The following is a 22,057-nucleotide window of genomic DNA, read 5'->3' as shown; positions in this document are numbered from 1 at the left end:
ACACTTTTAACCGCCCTACGGTGTCCAGTCATTTCCGGCCTACGAACATTTCGGTTTTTCGGCAATTTCGCACTTTATTTTAACAATGCATCCACGCAAAACGATTAAGTTTTAGCCTCCAAATTAATTCTACAAACACATGCTCGGGGAAGAATTTAGAATCCGGCGATATTTTTGACCTCTTTTATGACGTTGCGTTTCTGAGGGGTTATTACAGGTCAATTCTATAGCCAAGGCTGCCATACAGCCTCTAACAGTTGTCCCTACTTTCAAAGTACACCGAAAGCAAGCGCAGACTAACTGAATCAGTCGATCAATGATGTGAGCAAGACAGGCCAGAAACACATCACAGTTGTTAAACACATATATGTGTGTAACTTATATTGAATATTTTCAAATCCAACATTTAAGAAAACTATTATTCATATTTCTATGAAATGTGATCTACGCTCCGTATTTTGTAGGAGTTCCAACAAAGCAACATTTGTCAATGCAAACCCATGTATATTATCCTATAAGAGATTGTTCTCGTGCCCCTGAATATAGCCGTGCTCCGTTGGTTTTGCGTTTTCCTTTGTTCAAATGCAATTATTATGCTCCTAACCCTTTGTATGCTTAAATGCCGACTAAATGCGCATAAGGCTTGTATTTACACAACCATTGTTCCCAGACCATATTTCTACAGCATAACATTGACCAACGTGTAAAATCGAGGTTTGGTCGACTTTACCAGATCACGTTGTGATGAATAGCAAGTCTACTAAGCTCTTTTACAATTAAAGCGCAACCGACAATTAATCTTGTTGTTTTGATAATTTGAAACAGTGTGGCATACTGTTATTTGGACTTTGATATTACGTCCAACTTTAGCTTCAACTTACGTTTATGACGTCATTAATGACCACTGTTTTCTGTGGAACTTTAAAAAGAATGGTGACAACTTGTGTACGGACTTTGATAACGTTTATTTTTTTGGAACTTAAAAAACAATGGCGCTTATTTCAAATAAAGCGACTGTTAAATGGTTTCCATGTTCTACTCAAAACAACTAGCTATAGTGACGTCTACAAAGAGGGCATTGTTTTATCGGAACACTAAAACAATAACACCAGTTTTAGTAGTTCCTTGGCTACTTTTTTTGGCTGTAACTAAAACACCTTAAAGCACTTTGCCTTCACAACTTGACCTAATCGATTCGTTCAGATCGGCGCAGCGAGTTTATATTGACATCGAGTTCTCAGTGATGAAGTGCAGCGAATGCCGCGAGACCTTCAGCATCTACTATTACCCTTCGGATTCTAATGTGGCCTCCTCCACTTTCCCCCCTTGGATGGAAGAACCGTACATTAAGGTGGATACTGTGGCCGCTGGCGAACGGTTTGATGACTCTAATAGCGGACCTGGAGGGGTTAACAAAAAAACCCTGGAGATTGGACCCCTAAAGAGGTGAAGTATTCCTATTGAGATTTTTTGCATTTAAAAAGCGAAAAGTGGTGATCTTTTATTGTCAGTTTACTTCTTTCCTAGGCATAATGTTTGTTTAAGTATTGAGACAATATAAAGTTGTTATTGCAATATTTTGCTTTATAAAATACATTTTATAGTAGGTTGTAGTTTGTCGAATAACGTCACTTCTAAATATAGCTGCTCATTACCGATTTTTCCTGTGAGCCTTAAGGGACTTGACGATACGCCTGCCAACAATATGTCAGAATTAATATCTTTCAATAGGTTGGCTGCTGGGTCAACTTATATTTCATCACTGATAAATAACAAAAGTAAAAAGTTACAAAAATGCACTTCGATATATATAATAAGGCATGAATACAGAATTTCAATTTTACGCGAAACTTCCGAAATACTGTGCTTCTATTTTCTGGTATGTTGGAAGTGTAATCGCAAGACGATATATTTAGCCCCAAATATCGGTTATCGGAATTGCAAAGTATCAGACACAGCAAAAATTAGAAAATACCCGAAAATTTCGCATTCTCAACTCTTGTATATTTGTCCAACAGACGCGGTTTTTACATTGCTATCCAAGACCAAGGCGCCTGTATGTCGATAATGAGCATGAAGTTGTATTTCCACTACTGCCCTGAAACAACCCACAATCTCGCATATTTCCCCAAAACCGTGGCCGGGGGTGAAGTGGCGTCACTAGTTCCCGTCGATGGAAAGTGTGTGTCCAATGCTGTCTACGTCAACAATATAGGTGAGTGTTTAATTTTTGACAAAACAGTTTGTTAATTGGTATATGATCCGCAACTTTTTTTCAACTGATTCTGGTTAAAACTGTTAAGTTGTATAAAAAGCAGAGTATGGGGAACTTGTTTTTTTACCCGAAGTTAATACTAAAGATGACTTTTGTTTATGGACTATATAAATATTTATATCCGTTATAGATTCATTGCAACAAACTTCCTAATACCTTCGCGAAAATTATTAAATTCCGCCTTAATTTTTAACATTTCGATTTTCTCATTTTGCAATTTGTTGGATAAAGCCAATCAAATTGTTACTGGAGGAAAGTTAGTCAAATTGACTTTTACAAAAGTAAGAACTTATGTAACTGTGTTAGAACACTTGATAAATAGAACTTTAATTGAAAATTCATTGCCAGCCAACTTATTGCTAAAACTACCAAAATTCCTGCACGAGAAATCCATTTCTCACAACCAAAAAAAAACGAGGCAAGGCATTCATGCTGAAACATAAATTAACCCCAATTTCACCCACAGTACCCATGTACCGCTGCAACAGTAACGGCGAGTGGACCGTACCCACCGGATCATGCCAATGCAGGGCAGGCTACCAACCAAACAGAGAAGCAACAGCATGCCAAGGTAATTTGATTTCGGGCGTTTTTTTGCTTGCTTTTTGTTTTATGGGGTTGTTTTTCGACCAAGGGTATGTTTTGAGGGCAATTTTGAGTTTTGGGCGGTGGTTTGACCTTTTTCGCTTTTGTCATTAATCCGAATTTGAACTGACTGCTTTTTGGCCGGAGGATCAAAAAACCTTAAGAAAATCTCGAAATTCGATCAACAGAGCGTTTTTGTTCACTTTGGGCCCGACTTAAAATGAACCTTAACAGTAGTAGCCGATTTCTTGACTTTATAAATTTCATATTGCCGGTTCCAAAGTTATTGAGCTGTTAGGTCCCATAAAATACATTTTTGGCAGAAGATTTACAGCTTACATTTTACACAATGTGAAATCGGCTCATGACTTTGATATATTTTCAAAAAGCAGATTAAACCAAAGAACTCTCAAATGAAATTGAACTGAATTTCAGCACAAAAGCGCAAGGTCACGCCGCAGGGTTCGAAAATAGTTTTCAATACAGGGCGCGAGATGGGAACCACTTGTACATTACACACCCTTGTCATAAAGGTGTAGGTGTACACACATAGGCGGTGCTAGTCACTGTCGGCTCCTACTAACGTTATCTTCAGCAAACAACGGTGGTTATTGCTCTGAGCTGCTTCACACGCAATTAGATAAGGCTCATTACTTTCCCAAAATAAGCCTTTTAAATCGCTCTTTTATCCGCTCAGTTGGTCAATTTACATGGCCACTTTGTAGAAGCCGACTTGTGTTTTGGGGATCGTGTTTTTGATTTGGTATCGCTCAAAAATGTGAAATGTATACAAGGTTAAAAAGGGTCTGCTTTTAAGGCAGCCATTCGATCTGGATAACCTTATAAAGCGTACAAAGGTTAATAACCGGGTATCACAGAGTTTCAAAAATTTACCGAAAAAGTTGTCTACATTTAATCTGCCATCAAAACCTGGTGGTAAAGGCTTTGATAAAATGGAGGCTTGCGCTTTCAAACTGGCTTTGCAATCTAGCCGATTAGTGGCTTTGGCGACCCACATATTGCTTTTCAATTTGCAATTACGATAGCCAAGGGCAAATATTGACGTTAGAAATGCGCCAATAACGCCGTCTTCGCATACAGGGTGTAGCGAACGTATAGGTTTGCCCACAGTCTTATACATATTGCGACATTTTTTTGAGTATTAAATAAGTACAGGTATCAGGGTTTAAATGTGTTTTTCTTTATTATACAAACAAATGAAAATCATTGTATTAATTGTTGAACGAAACAATGGTTTTAGAATACAGCTTTGTTGTGCTATAATTTAATTTTTACTGTATTAAACGTTATTACTGGCTAACTAACCAGTTACAACTTGCTAACTAATGATAAAAAACTAAAGATAAAAAATCAAGTTTTGAATTTAATTTTAATATATAGACACGGTCGACATTACAGCTTATAGGTTTCAGCATCCTATTGTACCCTTTTGACTGGGCTATTCCAGCTTGGCAAATTTGATTGTCCCAGATTCATATTTGCCTCACCAGTTTTGATGGACGTTTTAGACACGCTTAGGTGTGCGTAAGCTCGTTTTATATCCTGCTTTGTCCTTCGACGCAAGAATTTCATTGTACGCATGGGCAAATAGAGATTTTATCGCAAAATATGACGACGAGAGTTTAACGGGGTCGGATTTATAGTGTGGGAAGTTTTTCAAAGGGGTACTTTTCATGGCGATATATTTTACGGTGCTGTTTTTTTCAACTGGGAATATTTAGAAAATCATGATTCGGGTTATAAATCTTCTCTTTGCTTGTATTAGGTAGCATTTTGTGAACGACGTTCAAAATGATATTGAAAATAAATAAAAAGATATTCGAAACTTTCAAAATGCTACATACTTGTATATGGGCTTTGATATTCTTACTGTGTCCTTTTACTTACAACAAGATTTTAAGTTTTAACACCTTTTTATCGTTTTTCTTGGAAACCTTCTAGTTTCCTTGTCTCACATATGTTCAGTCTGTAGTTAAATCACTGCTTTCTGTGTCTTTTTGCGGTTTGCAGGCGACCCGGTCAATTGTATAAGCCTTGATTGATGCGCGTAAAACGGTAGTTGTTTATTGTGTCGCCAGGATAAAGTTGCAGGAAACCTTGGCTGTAAATGTCGAACGGATTAGATTCTGATACTTGCAACTGTCAGCGTTTTCAGCAAGCGTCGAAAATACCAAATCCAGTAGCTTTTTATTTGTTTTGACTAATTCAAATTGCAACTGCTTAATTTACTTACAAAAGGCCAAACTGGGATAATATTCTTTAGTTTGAAAATGTTCAATACAGATACCTTTGCAATTAAAAAAAATTCCACTGCAGATCTTTAATTTCAAAATTCAAATTGCAGTTAGTCCTGTTCATTACCCATAGGGTTTGCTATCATAAGGACAGTCGTTAGACTTTTCTAAGCCTTTAAAAATACAAGCCATAAATTCTTGGACACAAAAACGCGCTTTTTAGGGGAGCTCTCTTTGCGGCGTGAATTCCGCTGTTACGTCACATTGAGGTGCCCCAACGAAGGCATTGTGACGTAACGCAAGCCGCCTGCCAAGCTTAAGAAGGGCGGCTAATTGGCCCGCGCAATGACGGTAGAACGAGTGACATTAAATAACAGAGATCGGGCCTCTGACGGTGATGTAGGACGCTCGGGATGCGAAGTAAACAGGAGCGGATTATTACTGGTGTTAATTATCGCACTCTGCATGTGAGCTCTGTCCTGATATAACCGTAGACCTCAGGCAACTTGGCCGCCCTTTTTGTAAAGGTTAAGTGCGAAGATTAGGGCCCTGTGTTATTGTTTGGGCTGCGATAACCGTGATTTGCGTTAAGTTTATATTTCTGTCAAGTTATTCCAGTCAAGAGTTAAAAAATTATGCGTTTAAAGTGATATTAGTGCTTTGCAGCCTTCTAGAAATCTTCTTATATTTTGCTGAACGCAAATTTTAAAGCACTGTTTTGCTTTTTTTAAAACACACAGTTTAAAAAACGCTTTTTACTGCCTATATAAAGTATAAAATCGGATAATAATGCGTTCAATTTTACCAAAAACCTACCACAAACAATGTTAAGTTGTCTTTTTTTCAACCGAACTCAAATTTTCTCGCTTTGTTTTAGTGATGGGGTCACAAATAGTTTAAAGATTGCCTCGTATAAAAACCTGTCTAATTTGACCTTAAACCGCTTTCATCCGGTTTGGGAAACCTCGGATTTTTTTGTCGAAACGTGACGATTTGGCCGCTGTGTTGATTTAGCTACGAGCGGATTAAATTGCTTTGCACTTTGTGTGACCTTAAACCGAATTGACTTGCGATTTTGAGCCAAATGCTGCTTAATACATGCTCAGACTTTCACTAAGATGGCAAAATTGACATTTTGGCGCCCGAAGGCACCGTTTTGTCTTTTAAGGCTGATTAAGAAACCGATTTTGGTCTCTTTTTGGACGTTGAGCGACTCGAAACCGGATTTAATTGCATTTCAGCCAAAACCGGTCGAATTTTTGCGAATCAATCTCGCCACATCTGGCAAGCATGTTAATTGGCACTTTCTAGGCATTGCTGGGAGTCCATTACACATATTTTAAGCCGAAAATAACTTTTGCGCCTTAACGTTGCTTATTGTGCGCATAATTTAATGCTCCTAATTGCTCAGATAACTGTTTGACTTTCTCATAAAACCGAACACGCGCAGTGCGTTTTATGAGAACGGCAAACAGTTATCTGAGGAATTTGCCAAATTGCTGGTTTCTTACTGGCTTGCTATATAGTTAAATAGCATTGCAATATAAGGCAAGGTAGCCTGTGTTAATTTCGTTCAGAACGAGATACTGCTGCATTTTTGGTTTGGTAAAAATAGCGTGCAAATTTTAGGGTTCTCCTTTGCTTCTCAGCTGAGTAAAGTAAGAGACAACAGATAAAAAGAAAATAGATTTGCTTTTTATATATTTAAAAAGGCGCCATTTTAATTAACTTTTTGTTTAGAACCTTATTAGGTTTAAGCGATCGTGATATTCGAAACCTTATTTGCTCTTGGATAAAAAAATGTTGATAAAAATTGTCACCAATTTGGCAAAAAAAACACGTGTTTAAAAAGAATCCGTCGCAGCCAATTTTCTAATCGCCCAAAATATTTCGCCCCTTCAAATATCGTCTCCAAAGGAACCAAACCAAACGCGTAATTGTGAAATCCCCTCAAAGCGCACAAAGGACCCTCCCCCCACACGTTTGTTGTGTAATCCACGGATTTAAATGCGGTCTTAACATGACGGTGTTGTGTGGACGACCACCTGCCGGCTAATTGGCCACCGCGAAAAAAGGCCCAAAAAAATTTTAAATCGACATTGCGTTCAGAATTCACGTTGGACAAATTTGAAAACTATAAATAGCCTTAACGGCCAAAAAAGACAATTTTATAACCACCACCTTGTTAGAATTTACGCTGGACGTTTTTGATTTGAAAGAGTGCTAGAAATAGAATCACGCTCCTATATAATTGCGAATTAACGGCCAAAATTTGTTTTTTCCAACCTTACTACGCTCTTCTAATAGGCATCCGTAAAAAAACAAATTACAAGACCAGTATTTTATGAAATTCAAATCATTTTTGACTTGAGGTTGCATTAGGTATTCAATCATGCTTCTAATAATTAGCCATATCAAAAATCGGCTATTTTGAAACCACCGCCAGCTTTATTAAAAAACACGGGAGACGGTTTTAAATAAAAAGCGCACCAGAAAATCATTCACGCCTTAAGCCTTTCGTTCTATATGAGCAGGAGGCGTGATTTTGCCACAAGCGAAGCGTTTTAATTGTCTTATCGATCCAATATGTGCGTCATGGGGGGCTTATATCGCTATGCAAACTGACCAACGCGCATATGCCTTTCCAATCTCGCTTCATCGCCGGTGAAAATCGATTATTATGCTGCGCCCTTAAATACGTTTCACGGCTTTTCTATGACGGCGAAAAAAAATCGACCAAGCTACTAAAGCGATTTATGTGTCAGGCGAAAATACTGCTGTCCAGTTTTAGCTGATAAAATATTGTTATTTTTCAAACTGAATTAAATGGATAGCAGCACATTTTATTAATTTATTATAAATTTGATCTAAACTTCATTAATTCGGGAAAATAAACCATTTTAAATGTAATTACAGCTTTTTAATTACCATCTAAATTTGTGATGCAATTTATGACAAGGCTGCGAAATACTGGTATACAGTTTTAAATGTTAAAAACAGCGTGATTTTTTGCACGATTCAAATGAATAATAAGGAACACGTAAAAACTTTGACAGTTCGTGAAAAAATCTCTGCCCAATCGTTTTGTGTGTGATTCAGTATAGCCCTATATAGTTGTGGGAAATTTACGGCTTTTCGTCGCTTCGCTTTCAGATTAACAACTAATGACAGCCCGCGGCGAGGTTTGTCGCGAATTTCGGGCAAGTTTTCTGGTAAACTGGCGTTTACTTGCGAAACGGTGTGAAAATGACCGGTTTGGAGCGCTCATTACGTCGCGTGAAAAGCTGCAAATTGATTTCGCTGTAAATCGAGTCGAACTTGCGACAGAATTTTACCATACAGCCTTGAAAAAAACGCCTGATTGAATTTATAGGTAAACGTCATACCAGATAGTTAATTGTGGCACAATTCGCCTAGGTTATTAAAAAGAAAGAAAGTAAACTTCAAACTGTAAGATAAAGACGAAATATTTCTTTCGAAATCCAATTTTTAGATGTTTTTCTTTTTGGATATTCCTAAACCGGTGATTGGAACGAATCTAGGCAGTTTCGGCAAAAATTTGCCAAAGTTATGAAAAACATACTAGTGGCGTTAACACCTTTGTTGAATGTCATATCAAACCACCAAAATGCCCAAACTCACGTTATTTTATTTACCTTAGCCGGTTCAGGGCAGGCAAACATCTCAGACAAAGCCATTTCAATAAAATATCAGCGTTTCTTAGCTCCCTTGCAAACGATATCGAATGTCCGACTGCCTTGCAATCTACATGCGAACACACAAGTGGTATTTCATTGGGTCGTGACCGGATGAAGCTTGTTTCGACACCAAACCGCTTTCCGCTGCTTAAATCCGGTTTGAACCGGTATTTCGCGCCATGCGTGAAACCAACAACTGGCTGCAACAGTTTTGCATCTTTCTACGTGTTTGTATGACTTTGAAAAGCACACGGTGTTACATGCGGTACCCAGCACGCAGGTGCTAGTGGTCCTTGAAGTAGCAAAACGCGCGAAGTTTGGTGAAATTTGAACCCGCGAAGAAAACCGCTCTCGTTTCCTCTTAAAATCGATGTTGCAAACTTGATACTTTGAAAGTAACATTCCTGTCATGTTGCTTGAAAAAGGCAGAAGTGGTTTAAACCGAAATGTTTTAAATAAACCAAAACTATGTTTAATATTAACCTAATACATTCGTAATAATTGCTAATTTGCAGCATTAGCGCAAACCGAGAAACAGGTTAAAGTTAGAGCATTTTTTTATTTAAATCCGTTGATTGCGGATTAATTCCATTAATTTTACTGTAAATAATCTCACGGTCGTAAACGGTTCATTTTCAGCAAATAGTCACAAAAAAAATTAACAAAAATTCTGAATGTGTCCTCTCCAACTTATGATTTTCAATTTACAAGTTACTCTATTTATAACCGCTCAATCAAATCAATTTTGCCATTACCGCAACTCTGAAGTGCCAGCGGTTCTCCCGAAGTAAATGTGAAACAGTGTCATAAGGAAGGCGCCTTTCGGAATTTCAAGCGCCCTTCAAAAATGACGCGACAAGACTCGAATCGCGTTACGACTCGAAAATTGCGATTGCGCCATCGCTGAAATGCCGCTGTCGCGTCTTGAGATCGCGCCAATGGCCCTTGGGGCTGTTTCTAGGGTCGGGGGCTTCAAAGGGGGTTGTAGTTCCTCAATTTGCCCGCTCGGTTTTCGAGTAGCCGCAATAGCGCAGTTCCCTTGGGGAAAGTAAACGGGATTTGATTAGATTCGTCGCCTCGTACTATTGGAGTGGCTCTTGCGTGGTTTTGTGGCGCCAGCTAGATTTGGAGGCCTGTTTTTGCCCGATTTGGCTATTTTTGGCAGTTTTTTGGAAGGATTTGGCAATTTTCAGTCTGATTGGGCGATTTTTAAATTAATTTGCGGATTTTCGACTTGATTTTTACCCTTAATTTGCCCCTTACTTTTGTGCGTATATGGCCCTTTTTCAATTGAATTATTTTCACTTTATTTGACTCTTTTTACTTGATTTAACGTTTAACAGGATATGCTTTTCTTTACAATGATTGTGATTTTCACAATATCATAAGCCGTAACTATTGCGTTAAAAATGCCAACGTGTTGACTTCATAGACTAGTATTTTGCAATAATCCGACTCGTCAGATCGTAAATTTGTCATCACCTCCAACATAAGAAAGCTCAAATTGTCACCAACATATCTCGCGGCCATTGAAACACACACAAAGCCATTTCGCCAGGGATCTACTCTTTAATTTAGTTTAATTTAGCACCATCCCTAAAAGTCTTCCGGCTCCATTTAAGAAAGAAAACGTGACCGGCTGTTCGATTGTTGCCAGTCAAGTCACGTCTACGTTTGGGATTTTAACCTGGAGCCGTTCTCTTAACTTGTTGGGTGGCCGCAATAAAACAACCTGCGCATTTCCAAACAGTTACTAAAAGGTTATGTGCGTAGGCGTACAGTACAGTCGTACACTGCTATGGTATACGATGCTATGTTTTTTTACGCCGTGTTGCTTACAAATTGGTACAAGTTTGCAAAATGCCTGCTGATTGTTTTGCAACTCTAGAACCTAATCACAACAACGCTCATTGTGACGACATATACACTTGCTGAGACTGGGTTTTTACCATGTGTATTTTTAACGAATTGAATCTACGTGTTTTACTGTTATTACATACTTCCTAATAAACCGTATGTAAAGCAAGGGATCACGCGAAAACGACAGCGCCTTTGAAATTCCAACTTAAACCAGAATGGCTTATCGGGTGTACCGACAACTGTAAGCCATGTGGAATGGGATTGGACGACCTGAACAGGATCTAACTTTCCCGTTGTTTGCCCTAAACCTTTAAAAACCACCACCGGCCGATTTAAGAGTGTCTGGAAGTTGTATTCATTCATAACAGGCTAAATATGTTTACGTTTTGTAACTTATGCTGTTTTCGACGAAATATCATATGTCGAAACCGCCAGAAGTGGATTAGGGATGTGAAACGAGCTACTTGTGGTTACATCCCGGGCTAGTCAAATCGCCTCGCCCGTAGATACAAGCAGTTTGCGGCGACACCTCGAGATTTAAAAATACTTTAGTTTAAGAGGAAACCTGTCCTAATGGATCTGATCTGTATCCGTTCAGTATAATTAGACAACAAAAAATAAATCTTTTTTTTTTATTTTTTTACGCCCAAACGAAAAACCTAAGTCTACATTTTGTCTATGCAATGGCATAGCCTTAAAAACAGTTAAACATAAATTTTGTATGTTGCTGAAGTTAAAAATGCTAAAAATCCAAATCTTACATCTTGTTGGCAAAAAAAAACGATTTTTTTAAATTTATTTTAGTTTTAATTTTTTAATTTTTTTTGGTCTTACCGAACTCTAAGAACAAAAAAATAAACTTTTCCGTGTCCAACCAGAGTATCTAACTCTACTTTCTTTCATTTCAGCCTGCCCAGCCGGTTTCTACAAGTCAGTGTCAGGCAACCACGCCTGTACCCGCTGCCCACACCACAGTGTAGGTCCCAGTCCTGGTAAAACAATGTGTAAATGCAGATACGGCTACTTCAGGGCCGAGTCGGATTCCATCGAAGTCCCATGCACACGTGAGTAAATGTATTGTGCTTTTAAGCTGATTATGTATGCCAAGGGTTATTCATACTGCATAAAAATCCGTTCTTATTATATTGAAAAAATAGTATTGGAGTTTGTGTTAAATGGTGTTACAGATAATTGTAAAGCAGGTATAATTTTTTCTTAAAGGCTTATTTTTATTTTTTTACAGTATTTTTGTTTAATTGACGAACTCTCTAAAAATATCCGCCTTTATCAGGTTTTAGTGCAAATTAATAACAAGCTTTTGTCTGAGCTAAGTTTGTCTTAAACTTAGAAAATACGGCACTAAACATATTTGAAAAATGCTTTCACTTGATTACGTCACAAAGCGCTCATTATTGCCTGAACAGCGAAAGAGTCAATCTTATTAGAAGCTCCGCGGCTAATATTGACAAACTCCGACCTGCTTGTTTAATGAAGCAAGCACGAAATTGCCTAAAGAAAACGGAAGTGGTCTTGCTTTTAATTGAATTAGCCTCATTTTATCAGTTCCAAACCCAGGACTAATTGCATTACGTAAACGAAATACGAAATACGAAATAAGCTCGCTTTAATTTCCAACGCAAGGCATAAATTACAGTTCACGCAAATTGCATGATATTCAAGGCGCTCTGCTTTGGACAAGAAAGCTCAATTACCCAAAGGCCGGCGTATCGACGTTATTGCGCGTATATCGTTATTCAAAGCGAATCTATATCGGCCTAGAGATCAATTATCGACGCAAGAAAACGCACAACTTCCATCAGAGGCCCTTTCATCGATTTCACCCGAGTCCTAATTCACATTTTCTAGCCCCTGGCACTTTATCTAACTCGCTTGAGCGAAATCCGGATTTTCACTCAATTGTTGAAGATGGGATTGGTTGGATTTAAGAATCTGGCTAATTATTTAGTCGTTGTAAATGCTGTAGCCCATTTTTTGTGTATTTTTTTATTTAGATCGCCAATTTATTCAAAAAAATGTCAGAGTTTTTGTGTAAGGTTAACTTTGATTCTCTCAAGTGAACGATTTTTTTTACATACAGTATATGTTTCATGCTTGCTTAACGTAGGGAAACTGTTAAAAAAAACTATTAAAGCCGGTATTATTGCCTATTTAAATTGTCCTTTTTTCCATTCGTTTTATATAAGTGGAGAAATTCGAACTTCAAATTCCGAACGTCGGCCTTTTTTGCAAGTTATTTTCCTGGCTTTTCGCAAATATTTACAAAATGTTGCGTTCCGTACCGCATTCTGTGACATATGTCCCTGATGGCGATTACATGTTTTCAAACACAAAATCCTTTCCGGTTGCGCAACAATGGGCAAGGCGCGCGCGCCAAAGTGACGTCACACAACAACAGCTATCCCAAGAAAAACATTCCGCTCATTCCTTCCTTTGTTTCTCTCCGGAAATACACTAAGTTCGCACCCGCGGTAACCGACACCGTTGCGGGGGTCGCCGGTTCGAAACCCGACCCCGGCTCGCTCGCGTTCCAAAGCTTTGTCTTCGACGCGAAAGCGCTTTTTTTGCGCGCTGGGGTCAGCGTCGGTCCCAGAGAACACGCCGGGCGCTTAATTGTTCCCTTTGGCATTTTATGTTGACTGGTAACGCCCGCCCCAGGGCTAGAGCTGTATGTCGGTAATTGGTTCGTTCGTTTCGCCATAGCTTCATTAAGCTGAAATCGACTTTTAATGGCGATGGCGGCTTTCTTGGATGCGGTAATTAATGTATGGCGCGCGAGGCGGAAATGGTTTTTGGATACGATTTCGGGTTCATTTTGCGCGGTTTTTTAATCTTGCAAACGTGTGGACGACAAGGGTAATTGCTAAGCTTGATTTCCAGTTAAAAATCTGATTTTTTGTGACAAATTTGTTCGCCAATTTAAACGAGATTACAACGCGTTTCAGCAATATTACAAATACCGTTACGCAAGTTTTAATTATTTGCCCGTAATTATTATGGACCTTTCGATTCTCAGCAATTTATTTTGCCAATTAAAGAACTTTTCAGCGATAAATATTGCTAAAAAAATGTATATACTTGATTTAAATTAGTCTGGCATGAAGTCGAAAAAGAGCGCAATCAAAACAAGTTGAACTTGGCAATTCTAGCCCCCTCCCCATAAAAAACAACTTTTAGCTTCCCCCCCCAAAAAAAAAAATTAGGCCCCCTGCTTATAGCAATGTGTTGTTTTTACTTTATACCCTTTTACCAACACTATTTAGGCCCAAAGTAACAAAAAACAAGGCGTGTCCAATTTCGCACCTTTTACTAAAACAAATAGGCTCCCTAATGCACTGTACCGACATCTGGAACTGCTACCAAGGCACTCCTTCTTTATAAGGGCGTTAAACCGGTCGTTGCTTCTAGCACACCATAAACGAGTTTGGCATCGAACCGTAAAAAGTTCACGCCAAAGTTTGCGATAATTTTTGAACGTGAATGCTTCGGCGGAATCAGCGTTCAACCGGGGAGCGAATTATGCGCGTAAATAAACGAAAACGAACCCATTTCTCGCGCTTTTTGTGGGTTTGGTTTTGCGTAGTTTTGCCATTGCAGCATTTTCACAGCTGGATGCATCTTATGGTCACGACTATAAAGATGTCCGATGTTACTTGATTTGGCAATTTTTTTGCTCAATAATAATAACTGGGGTAATATTACATTGCGCGATTCACTTATAATTCTTTTTACTTTAATATTTCATCTTTTGATGTGTTACGTTATGTTGATAACCCAAGCAGTCAAATGCAAACTTAAATGTCAAGTTTTCCATTTTAAAACAAACTGAAGACAGTTTTAATAACAGTGGTGCGATTTTTTTTGAAGTGTTACGCTATATTGATAACCCAATCGAAAAAATTCAAAACTTAGGTGTCAAGTTTACAGTTTCCTTCCGGCTTTAGCGCAAGTGTAGGTGGAGATCTGTCGGAATTAACCGCCGCTGTATATCCACCGTACACACACTCCCATAGCCGACTAATTGCCGCTTGTCAGTCAGGATTAAACCACCGATTGGCTGCTGCGTTCCTGCCACAGCCAAGCCACTAGCCCTTGTATATTGAGCTGTGCTGGATTATACTAACATGGCGGATTTGGGGTTGAATGCAAATTTAAGCGAAGCTTTCTTGGAAAAGTGTGGGAAAATAACACTCCGTGTTAGCAGAAACTATAAAACTGTGGCGTTAATGTAGTTTATTTGGCTTTTTGTTTATTTTGGTTCGTTATTTTATTGGGCATTTTCTTGTAAAAGAGGAAAGTTTTGTTTAAAAGTTCACCTAATGCCGACTTCTTCTGTATAGGCTTTGCTATTACTACTAAGTTTGGCTACAACTTTCAACCACTATGACGTCAATAATGCGCATTGTTCTACTGGAACGTTTCCACAATGCCACCTTGTTATATTAGTAACTAGTTTATATACTTTTGCTCATTTGAAACATTAACCTTACAAACTAAACGGTAAAAAAATCCTTTTATCATCGAATGTTGTAGAAATGTAAAAATGCTTTAATCGAATAGTCTAGAAACCAGTTTTCAGACTTCCAATTCCCGACATAAAAATAGTTTGACAAATTCCAGCGATTGTATCGAACAGGTCTCGCCACGCGCTTAACAGGCTCGAATTCCCGACAGCAATCAACAAAAACGGCCGCAAACCTCACGTTCCAATGCCTTAAGACGAAATCGAAAGCTACTGTACAGTACAGCAGATAGGCAACGCTCTCCTGGAAATTTATCACTTGATATCTCGCCTTTTGCCCGTCGTAATCGTATCCCAATGCACGGAAGGCTAGGGCATCCGTTCCCAGACCCATAAAACAATGGCAGTCCTTTGTTTTTTAATCATACCTCGATAAGGTGACCAACACGCCGGCTTGAGAACCGTGTGTCTGGTTTATTGTAATTGTCCGCCACACACACACAGCTGTTTATTCCGCTGGTTCCCACTCAACTGTTTTGTGGTTCGTACAGATGCTTTTAACACCTGTGGCCATCTTTCAAAGACCTGTAATACCCATGGTTCCGATATGCTACTCTTTAACACCCATCGCCTCCTAATAAATGAAAAGTGGCACCCTGCTCATTATTGAAAAAAAAATAGATTTGTTTCAACGTATTTATGAATGGCACAGTAATTGATTGGTAACACTTGTTCAAAAAGTTGTGAAATTAATTTAGGCCAATTATTTGATTTTATTCATTCCGCCCTAAAATTCAGGCTTACTAAGTTAATTTTTTTTAAATGATTCTTTTTATTAATAATGCGAAACTTTTTTATATATAACCCTCCTAAAGAACGAAGTAGACTAGTAACTGGTCAACAAAGCTAGTTCGCGTGCTAACAGGCAGACGGATTTTATTTTAGTAAAAAACAAACAATACAATATTTTACTGCTTAGAATTTGAAAAAGCACTCTAATTTGGTTAAAACAGTATCGGTAAAAGTAAACCCAGGTTAAAAATGGGGTCAAAAATGGGTTTAGTTTTGAGTTTAATGCGACGAAAATTAACGTTGTCTAAACTCGCTCTAGTCGCAATGTCACAATAAGGTTAAGCCGAACAAACACATTAGCACCCCTAAACCGCTACCCCAGGCCCCCTGGGGGTACCTAAGCCGTTCCGCAAACGCCCCATGTGATCCCAAAGCAAACCAAGGCCTCTCAGGCTGAAATAACTCCAGCGTGAACTTTGAACTTCCCCTTAAGAATGCTTTGTTATTCTGAGACTTGGGTTTCTGCTGCCCCTGAGGTTCGATTTAGCAAGTGTCAATCAAACTTGAGTTCTTCTGAAAAACGCGCTAATGATCTTTTAATTAAAAAAAAATAGAAATTGGACTTTTCTTTCGTTTTTCTTTAAACGTAAGTAGCCTTTGCAAAAAACGTTTAATTATTGGAAAAAACTTAATAAAAAAAAGTAATCCGTTTACGTTCTAGTCAAACCCAAATATTGGTGCATTTTTTTAAGGAAAAAACACTATTTAAGCGTTAACTTTATAATTGAGTTATCAATATCTTGTTTTGCCTACTTAGCGCGCGCCATTTTGTAATTCGACCTGAATTCTCGATTGATTAATGGCGGATCAAAAGCCAACAAGGTGTTATGCTGGACCTTGTACTCACGCCAGCAAATATATCAATTGTGTTTGCTGAGAGCCCGCTACCCCCCACTCACGTCACGTGACGTATCCGCCTACTTCACGCTTCGCTGGTCACGTGGAATGCGGTGTCTGGGTCCGTGACGCAAACAAATAAAAAACAAACTGTAGCCTTTTTAACTGCTGGGCGCCGGTTATTTTTAGGGCTTTTTGCTGCTGTTAAGAACTGATAGAGGCCTAGATTGCTGCTTTTGGGTCACACAGGGATTGCATTACCTCGAACTGCGATGTCCACGTTAAAAAGGCCGTTTTTGACCACGAGCGTTTGACCCAAGCCCATTTGCGCTTTAAAGGTTTCTTTTAAAGTTTCTTTGCGTAAAAAAAACGACGAAATGCTCGCTTAAAACAACTGGATTAGTTCCGCCCTAGCTGCCTTCCGTATTCTAGCGACTTAGCACGGAATGTTTAGTTCGAGTTAATTTTTAGTACACATTTTATGTTTCAGCTCTATTGGGAAGGATTACTATGTTCTTTATTATTGGCAAATGATAATTTCTGAAATTCCACAATGCCTGTCTTTTCGTTTGAATTCGACCAAGAAACGAAGATTACTGGTTTACGTAATTATACTCGGTCCTTCAGTGTAAACTGGGTGTACAGCGCCAGCTAAAAGTTGACACTTTTTCACATTTTTTTTCGCAAGTTTTTGCAGGGGACCGAAAACCCTACAGTCTTTGCTACGAAAGAAAATAAACCGAAAAAAATTTTCTTTATTTAAGTTCCGGGTGCGAATTTCGACTTCTTCTCGACTTTGGTGACTTTGCGTATTTCTGGGCGGAAACCTCGGAGTAATTTGTCGCCTTAATCACCTGGTCGGGTTTGCTGGCTGCGGTTGAAGATCGCTCTGCGTAATTACGCCCGACAGTTTGTTGCAGAAACGAGTTTCTTGTGTTTACGGCTCAACAGGCTCTGGACTTTGTGCTATTGGGACTGCGAAACGCCGTAAACAAGTCTTAATTGCGAAAATCTAGTCTTCTTTAACTTTGAAAACAGACCGAAAATTCATCGGAAAGACAAAAACTGAATCTTATTATGATTCTAATCGTAAACAGGAGTTATGATGTCTTTATTTGCAAAAAACACTTTTTATTGACATTAGATAAGGCAAAAAAAATATTCTTTTTTATGACTTTATTTATTTCATACACCAAATGGGGTGTTGTATGGCTTAAGTTCTTACGCAAGATATAAGTTTTTTAAAACGCAGTAACTGTAAGATGTCTTAAAACGACAGCATAAAATGTACTGTCGGTCATTTTTTCAAGTTGTCAAGTTTTTGGTAATAGGAAGAGTGGTAAAATGTAGTTTGACCTTCATTACTATATGTTAGAACCATTTTTGTTATAAAGTGTGCAGCAAAATGGCAGCAGTCGTCCATTTTTCGCAGGTGTTCTTTGGCAAAGTTCCCGTTTGAAGTCGTAAAACGTCGCCATGCCGTACCGACGTAATACTGGCACGAGTTAAGCAAACTCTTAAAGCGCCGCATAACTCGGTAAATTTCGCTTTACGGCCTCCGCAAACATACTTCTCATATCGTGGACGCGTGACGTATGCCATTACGTCACCAGCGCAATTTCTGGCCTCGTGTTGTATTGCGCAATACTTTTAACAGGATTTGTGAATGGCGACTTGACTAGTGTTTTATAGGAGTATGTGGCGCACTTTGATTGGGATCTTACGCTTGCTGTGTCAAAGTGTCAGTTAATTTTGAGAGGTTTGGCAAATGCCGTTTAATATTGTCATTTCCATGTTCGCTCTGTCAAGTAATCTTTTAAGTTGATTAAAGCACGTTATTTTTGAAGAATAAAAACTAACCAAACACCAAACCGAAAAAAATCGCCGACTTAACTCAACGAAAACGATATTCTAGTCACCTACTGGATCCTAGCATTGTTTTGAGCTTTGCAGCTGCAGTTTTAGAGTAGATTGCTCAAGAACAACATATGTTTTTTTTTTTAAATTTCCTATTTTAAGTAATAATGGGTGCTTTTGTTTACATAGTTCCCGAAATACACCCCAAAAAACGCTGTAGTATGACGTAAACCAGTGCATTTTATTGAAACAACCGGAAAAGTGACCTTTGGACGCTAGCAAAACATAAGGACCGCGCCCATTTCGCATTTCGTCACTTCAAAGGCAAAAAAAATCAGGGCGTCTTTGCAAAGTCACGGCCAATTTGAGGCACCGGTTGGTTTTGCTGAGCCGGGGCATCCGAACCACAACAAAGCTTTTATCTTTCTCTCTTTTTAGGGCTTTTGAAGCTGATTTGTCACGCACAGTTGATAAAATATAGGCGACAAAGGCATATTTTAAGAATATTTTAAGCCAGTAGTTCCTTAGCTTTTTCACTGTAAGAAACTAGATGGATTTTACACTTGCTTTCAAACTTGCTAAAGTTATGACTACCAGTCGATCGATGAATAATAACACTGAGATAAATTTAAAGGAACATTAAAAACAGTAAACAGTCTGGAGTACTTTTTTGCGATCCTGAATGTGGTAGTAAAAAGTTTGTCTTCAAATCCCATTTAAATAGCCTATAAATGTTATTTATTCTTAGACTTGTATAGGTGACCTCTAAGCAAACATTGCGACCCTAGTGCGTTCGCCAGGAAATGGTCGTGGATTCCTGTGGGTTTACTAGCGGAAAAGCCGTTTTTAGGAGGCGGTGACTCTATTTTTAGCCTTGTCTTATAAACCGCGAACCCCCATTTCAAAAAAACGTGCCCAAAGGACAATAACCCTGACGCAAGCCTAATAAACAGACGTAAATCTCGCTGACACTGCTGAATAGCTATGCAAGTGTACTTTGAACTAGACAAATACGGGACTATAGTGGAATAATAAAGGCGTATAATGCTAGCATATTCGTCCCGTTTGACTTTGTTTTGAGGAGCTAGGCGCTGGAAAACGATAAGATCAGCTAATTTGCACCTTCTGGGCCGCAAGCTATGCACACCAGGCGTGGAGACAATGGCCTAACCGCGATTTGTGGACTCGTGGCGCGACCAACAATGGAAGATTACGCGATTACGGCCTGGCGTTTCCGATTTGAAAGCTCAAAGCTGACAGCTCGCTCGTATTTCAGCCTTTTCAGTTGGGAAATTGCTTCAAAAATCGCGCCGCACCTTTAAGAAGGAAGCAAGATTCGCTTAATCTGTAATTGTTCGCTTATGGAGCCATGTGTCGGGTCTAAGGGGGCAAAGGGTGGCCAGAGTGGCCGCGGCGCCGCCATGACTGCCACCGTACAATAATAACTCTATAAACTGCTGCTGACTGTAAATCCGGCCCAAGCGTAATTGCCCCAGCGTTTTAAGGCGAGTCTGCTAAATAGCGAGCGACCTCATAGCATAACCCCCTGAGCATCGCGCAAACTTTAAACCCTCAAAAAATCACCGCGTGCGTACAAGGTCATTTATTTGTTTTTCAAGGTCGTTTCAGCCACGTGGGAACGCAACGACCCCACAACAGGTTATTTGCTCAGTGCATAGCCAAAGCACCTCTTCCGTGTGTAGATATCATTAAGCTACCTGCTTTGCGTGTGTTTAAATAAACCTATTCTATCTTATTCTTGCAGAACCACCATCAGCTCCCAACAACGTCACCTACGTCATGCAAAAATCGTCGGTCGCGCTTCGTTGGACTGCGCCAATCAGGAACGGCGGACGGGACGACCTCTATTACAGGTTAGTTTTCGTTTTTGATTGTATTTTTTGCCGTTTTTTAAGTTGTTTTCCTATTTGTTTGCTGAAATTTTTGTGTCTTCAAGGCATATACACAGAAGTTGCATTTTGCAAAATGGAATTTGTGAAACAATTGCTTTCCATTTTCTACCAGGTCAATTTTCTTTAAAACCTGCCTTGGCTATTGAAGTGTATAAATATAGCTTTCATAACGCCCGAATACCAATACTAGCTCGATTGTATTTTAGCAGACATGTTTCTAAAAAGAGCGCCTGCAAAATTTATGAGCCATATTGTGCCAAAGTACAACAGTCGCTCCTCAGTTCAAAGCCTGCAATGGTACAATACCTCAGCACTCCTTACAGCAGTCGCTTAAAAATTCACGGCCTTCTTATCGGAAGGGATCTTAAGCGTATCGAATCGCAGCCACAATTATATCGGTCGTTTTCCCTCCTGTATCCCAAACTGTGCGGAAAGTTCAATCTTCCAAATTGGACTGTATCCGTTTTCGGCAATCGAATCTGAGCGCCGTGGCCGCAAAACGGCTCGTGGCCAACATTTTGAGGCCAATTTTAGGCCGGCCCTATATATTCATCCCTTTGGGCATTTTGGATTGTAAAACCAGCCTAATCATTTTTGTGTTTATCTTTTTAAAAACGCCGGTTGCGGACTGGTTTGACAAACTGGGGCTTTATACGTTATTGCGTTTCTGTTTCATGCTATGTTGTGTTTTTATTGCCCTGACAGTTTCCAAAAAGCACATTCTATTTCACAAAGAATAGTAAAAATAAAAATATCCTAAACTAAAAAGGACTATCCCTTTTTAACCCTGAAAATCTTAACCCTCTTTTTAATGTTTTTTTAATCATTTAATGCCCTGAACACAACGTTGTTTTTAATACTGTGTAATGGTGTAACCCTTACCTTTAGGTCATTAAAACGCAGTTTGTTTTTGCATTATATTAATCATCTAAAGTTATTTAAATAAATCAGTGATTTCTCAATGTTTGTTATATTTACGTTTAAATTTAACCGTTTGTTACACTCTTTAATCCTTTGTTTACGTTTGAATTTAATTGTTTTCTCAACAAAGCCTTTGTGCTTTTACAGCGTGAAATGCCAGCAGTGCGAGTCTAGCCCCCGCCGGTGCCACCCTTGCCCTCCTACGGTCGACTTTAACCCCCCACGCCCCCACCGACTCACCCAAACTGACGTCACAATTTCCGATCTGGACCACTTCTCCTATTACGTCATAACTGTAAGTTTAGTAAAAGTTTTTAAACGTGTGTAACGACAACTTGTGTATTATTTGTTTCACACAAAAAGTATGAATATGAACTAAAACCTGAAATAACGGTTTAATCGGAGTGAAGAATTTTAATTAAATATTTTAGACCGGACGAAGCAATTTTTACGACGATAGAAATAGTCTTTGAAGGTGTTTTAATGTAACGTGTGATGTGGTGAAACGACAGCCACTGTAGACA

General features: G+C 38.9%; 1 protein-coding gene across 1 annotated transcript in view; it reads left to right on the top strand.

Moving 5' to 3' along the window:
* The window catches only part of LOC146146732 (ephrin type-B receptor 1-B-like), a 50,006-nt gene that overhangs the window by 10,669 nt on the left and 17,280 nt on the right, over nucleotides 1-22,057 (top strand). The window contains exons 4-9 of the mRNA XM_083387562.1: nucleotides 1,204-1,446; nucleotides 2,019-2,215; nucleotides 2,742-2,846; nucleotides 11,582-11,737; nucleotides 20,465-20,573; nucleotides 21,681-21,828. Coding sequence (XP_083243688.1) covers nucleotides 1,204-1,446; nucleotides 2,019-2,215; nucleotides 2,742-2,846; nucleotides 11,582-11,737; nucleotides 20,465-20,573; nucleotides 21,681-21,828 — 958 coding nt within the window. The remainder of the gene's footprint in view (nucleotides 1-1,203; nucleotides 1,447-2,018; nucleotides 2,216-2,741; nucleotides 2,847-11,581; nucleotides 11,738-20,464; nucleotides 20,574-21,680; nucleotides 21,829-22,057) is intronic.

The sequence above is a fragment of the Ascidiella aspersa genome, chromosome 4 (genome assembly GCF_963924565.1).
Source record: "Ascidiella aspersa chromosome 4, kaAscAspe10.2, whole genome shotgun sequence".
Lineage (NCBI taxonomy): Eukaryota > Metazoa > Chordata > Ascidiacea > Phlebobranchia > Ascidiidae > Ascidiella > Ascidiella aspersa.
Note: the sequence above shows the minus strand (reverse complement) of the source record. Positions and strands in the feature narration are given on the sequence as shown.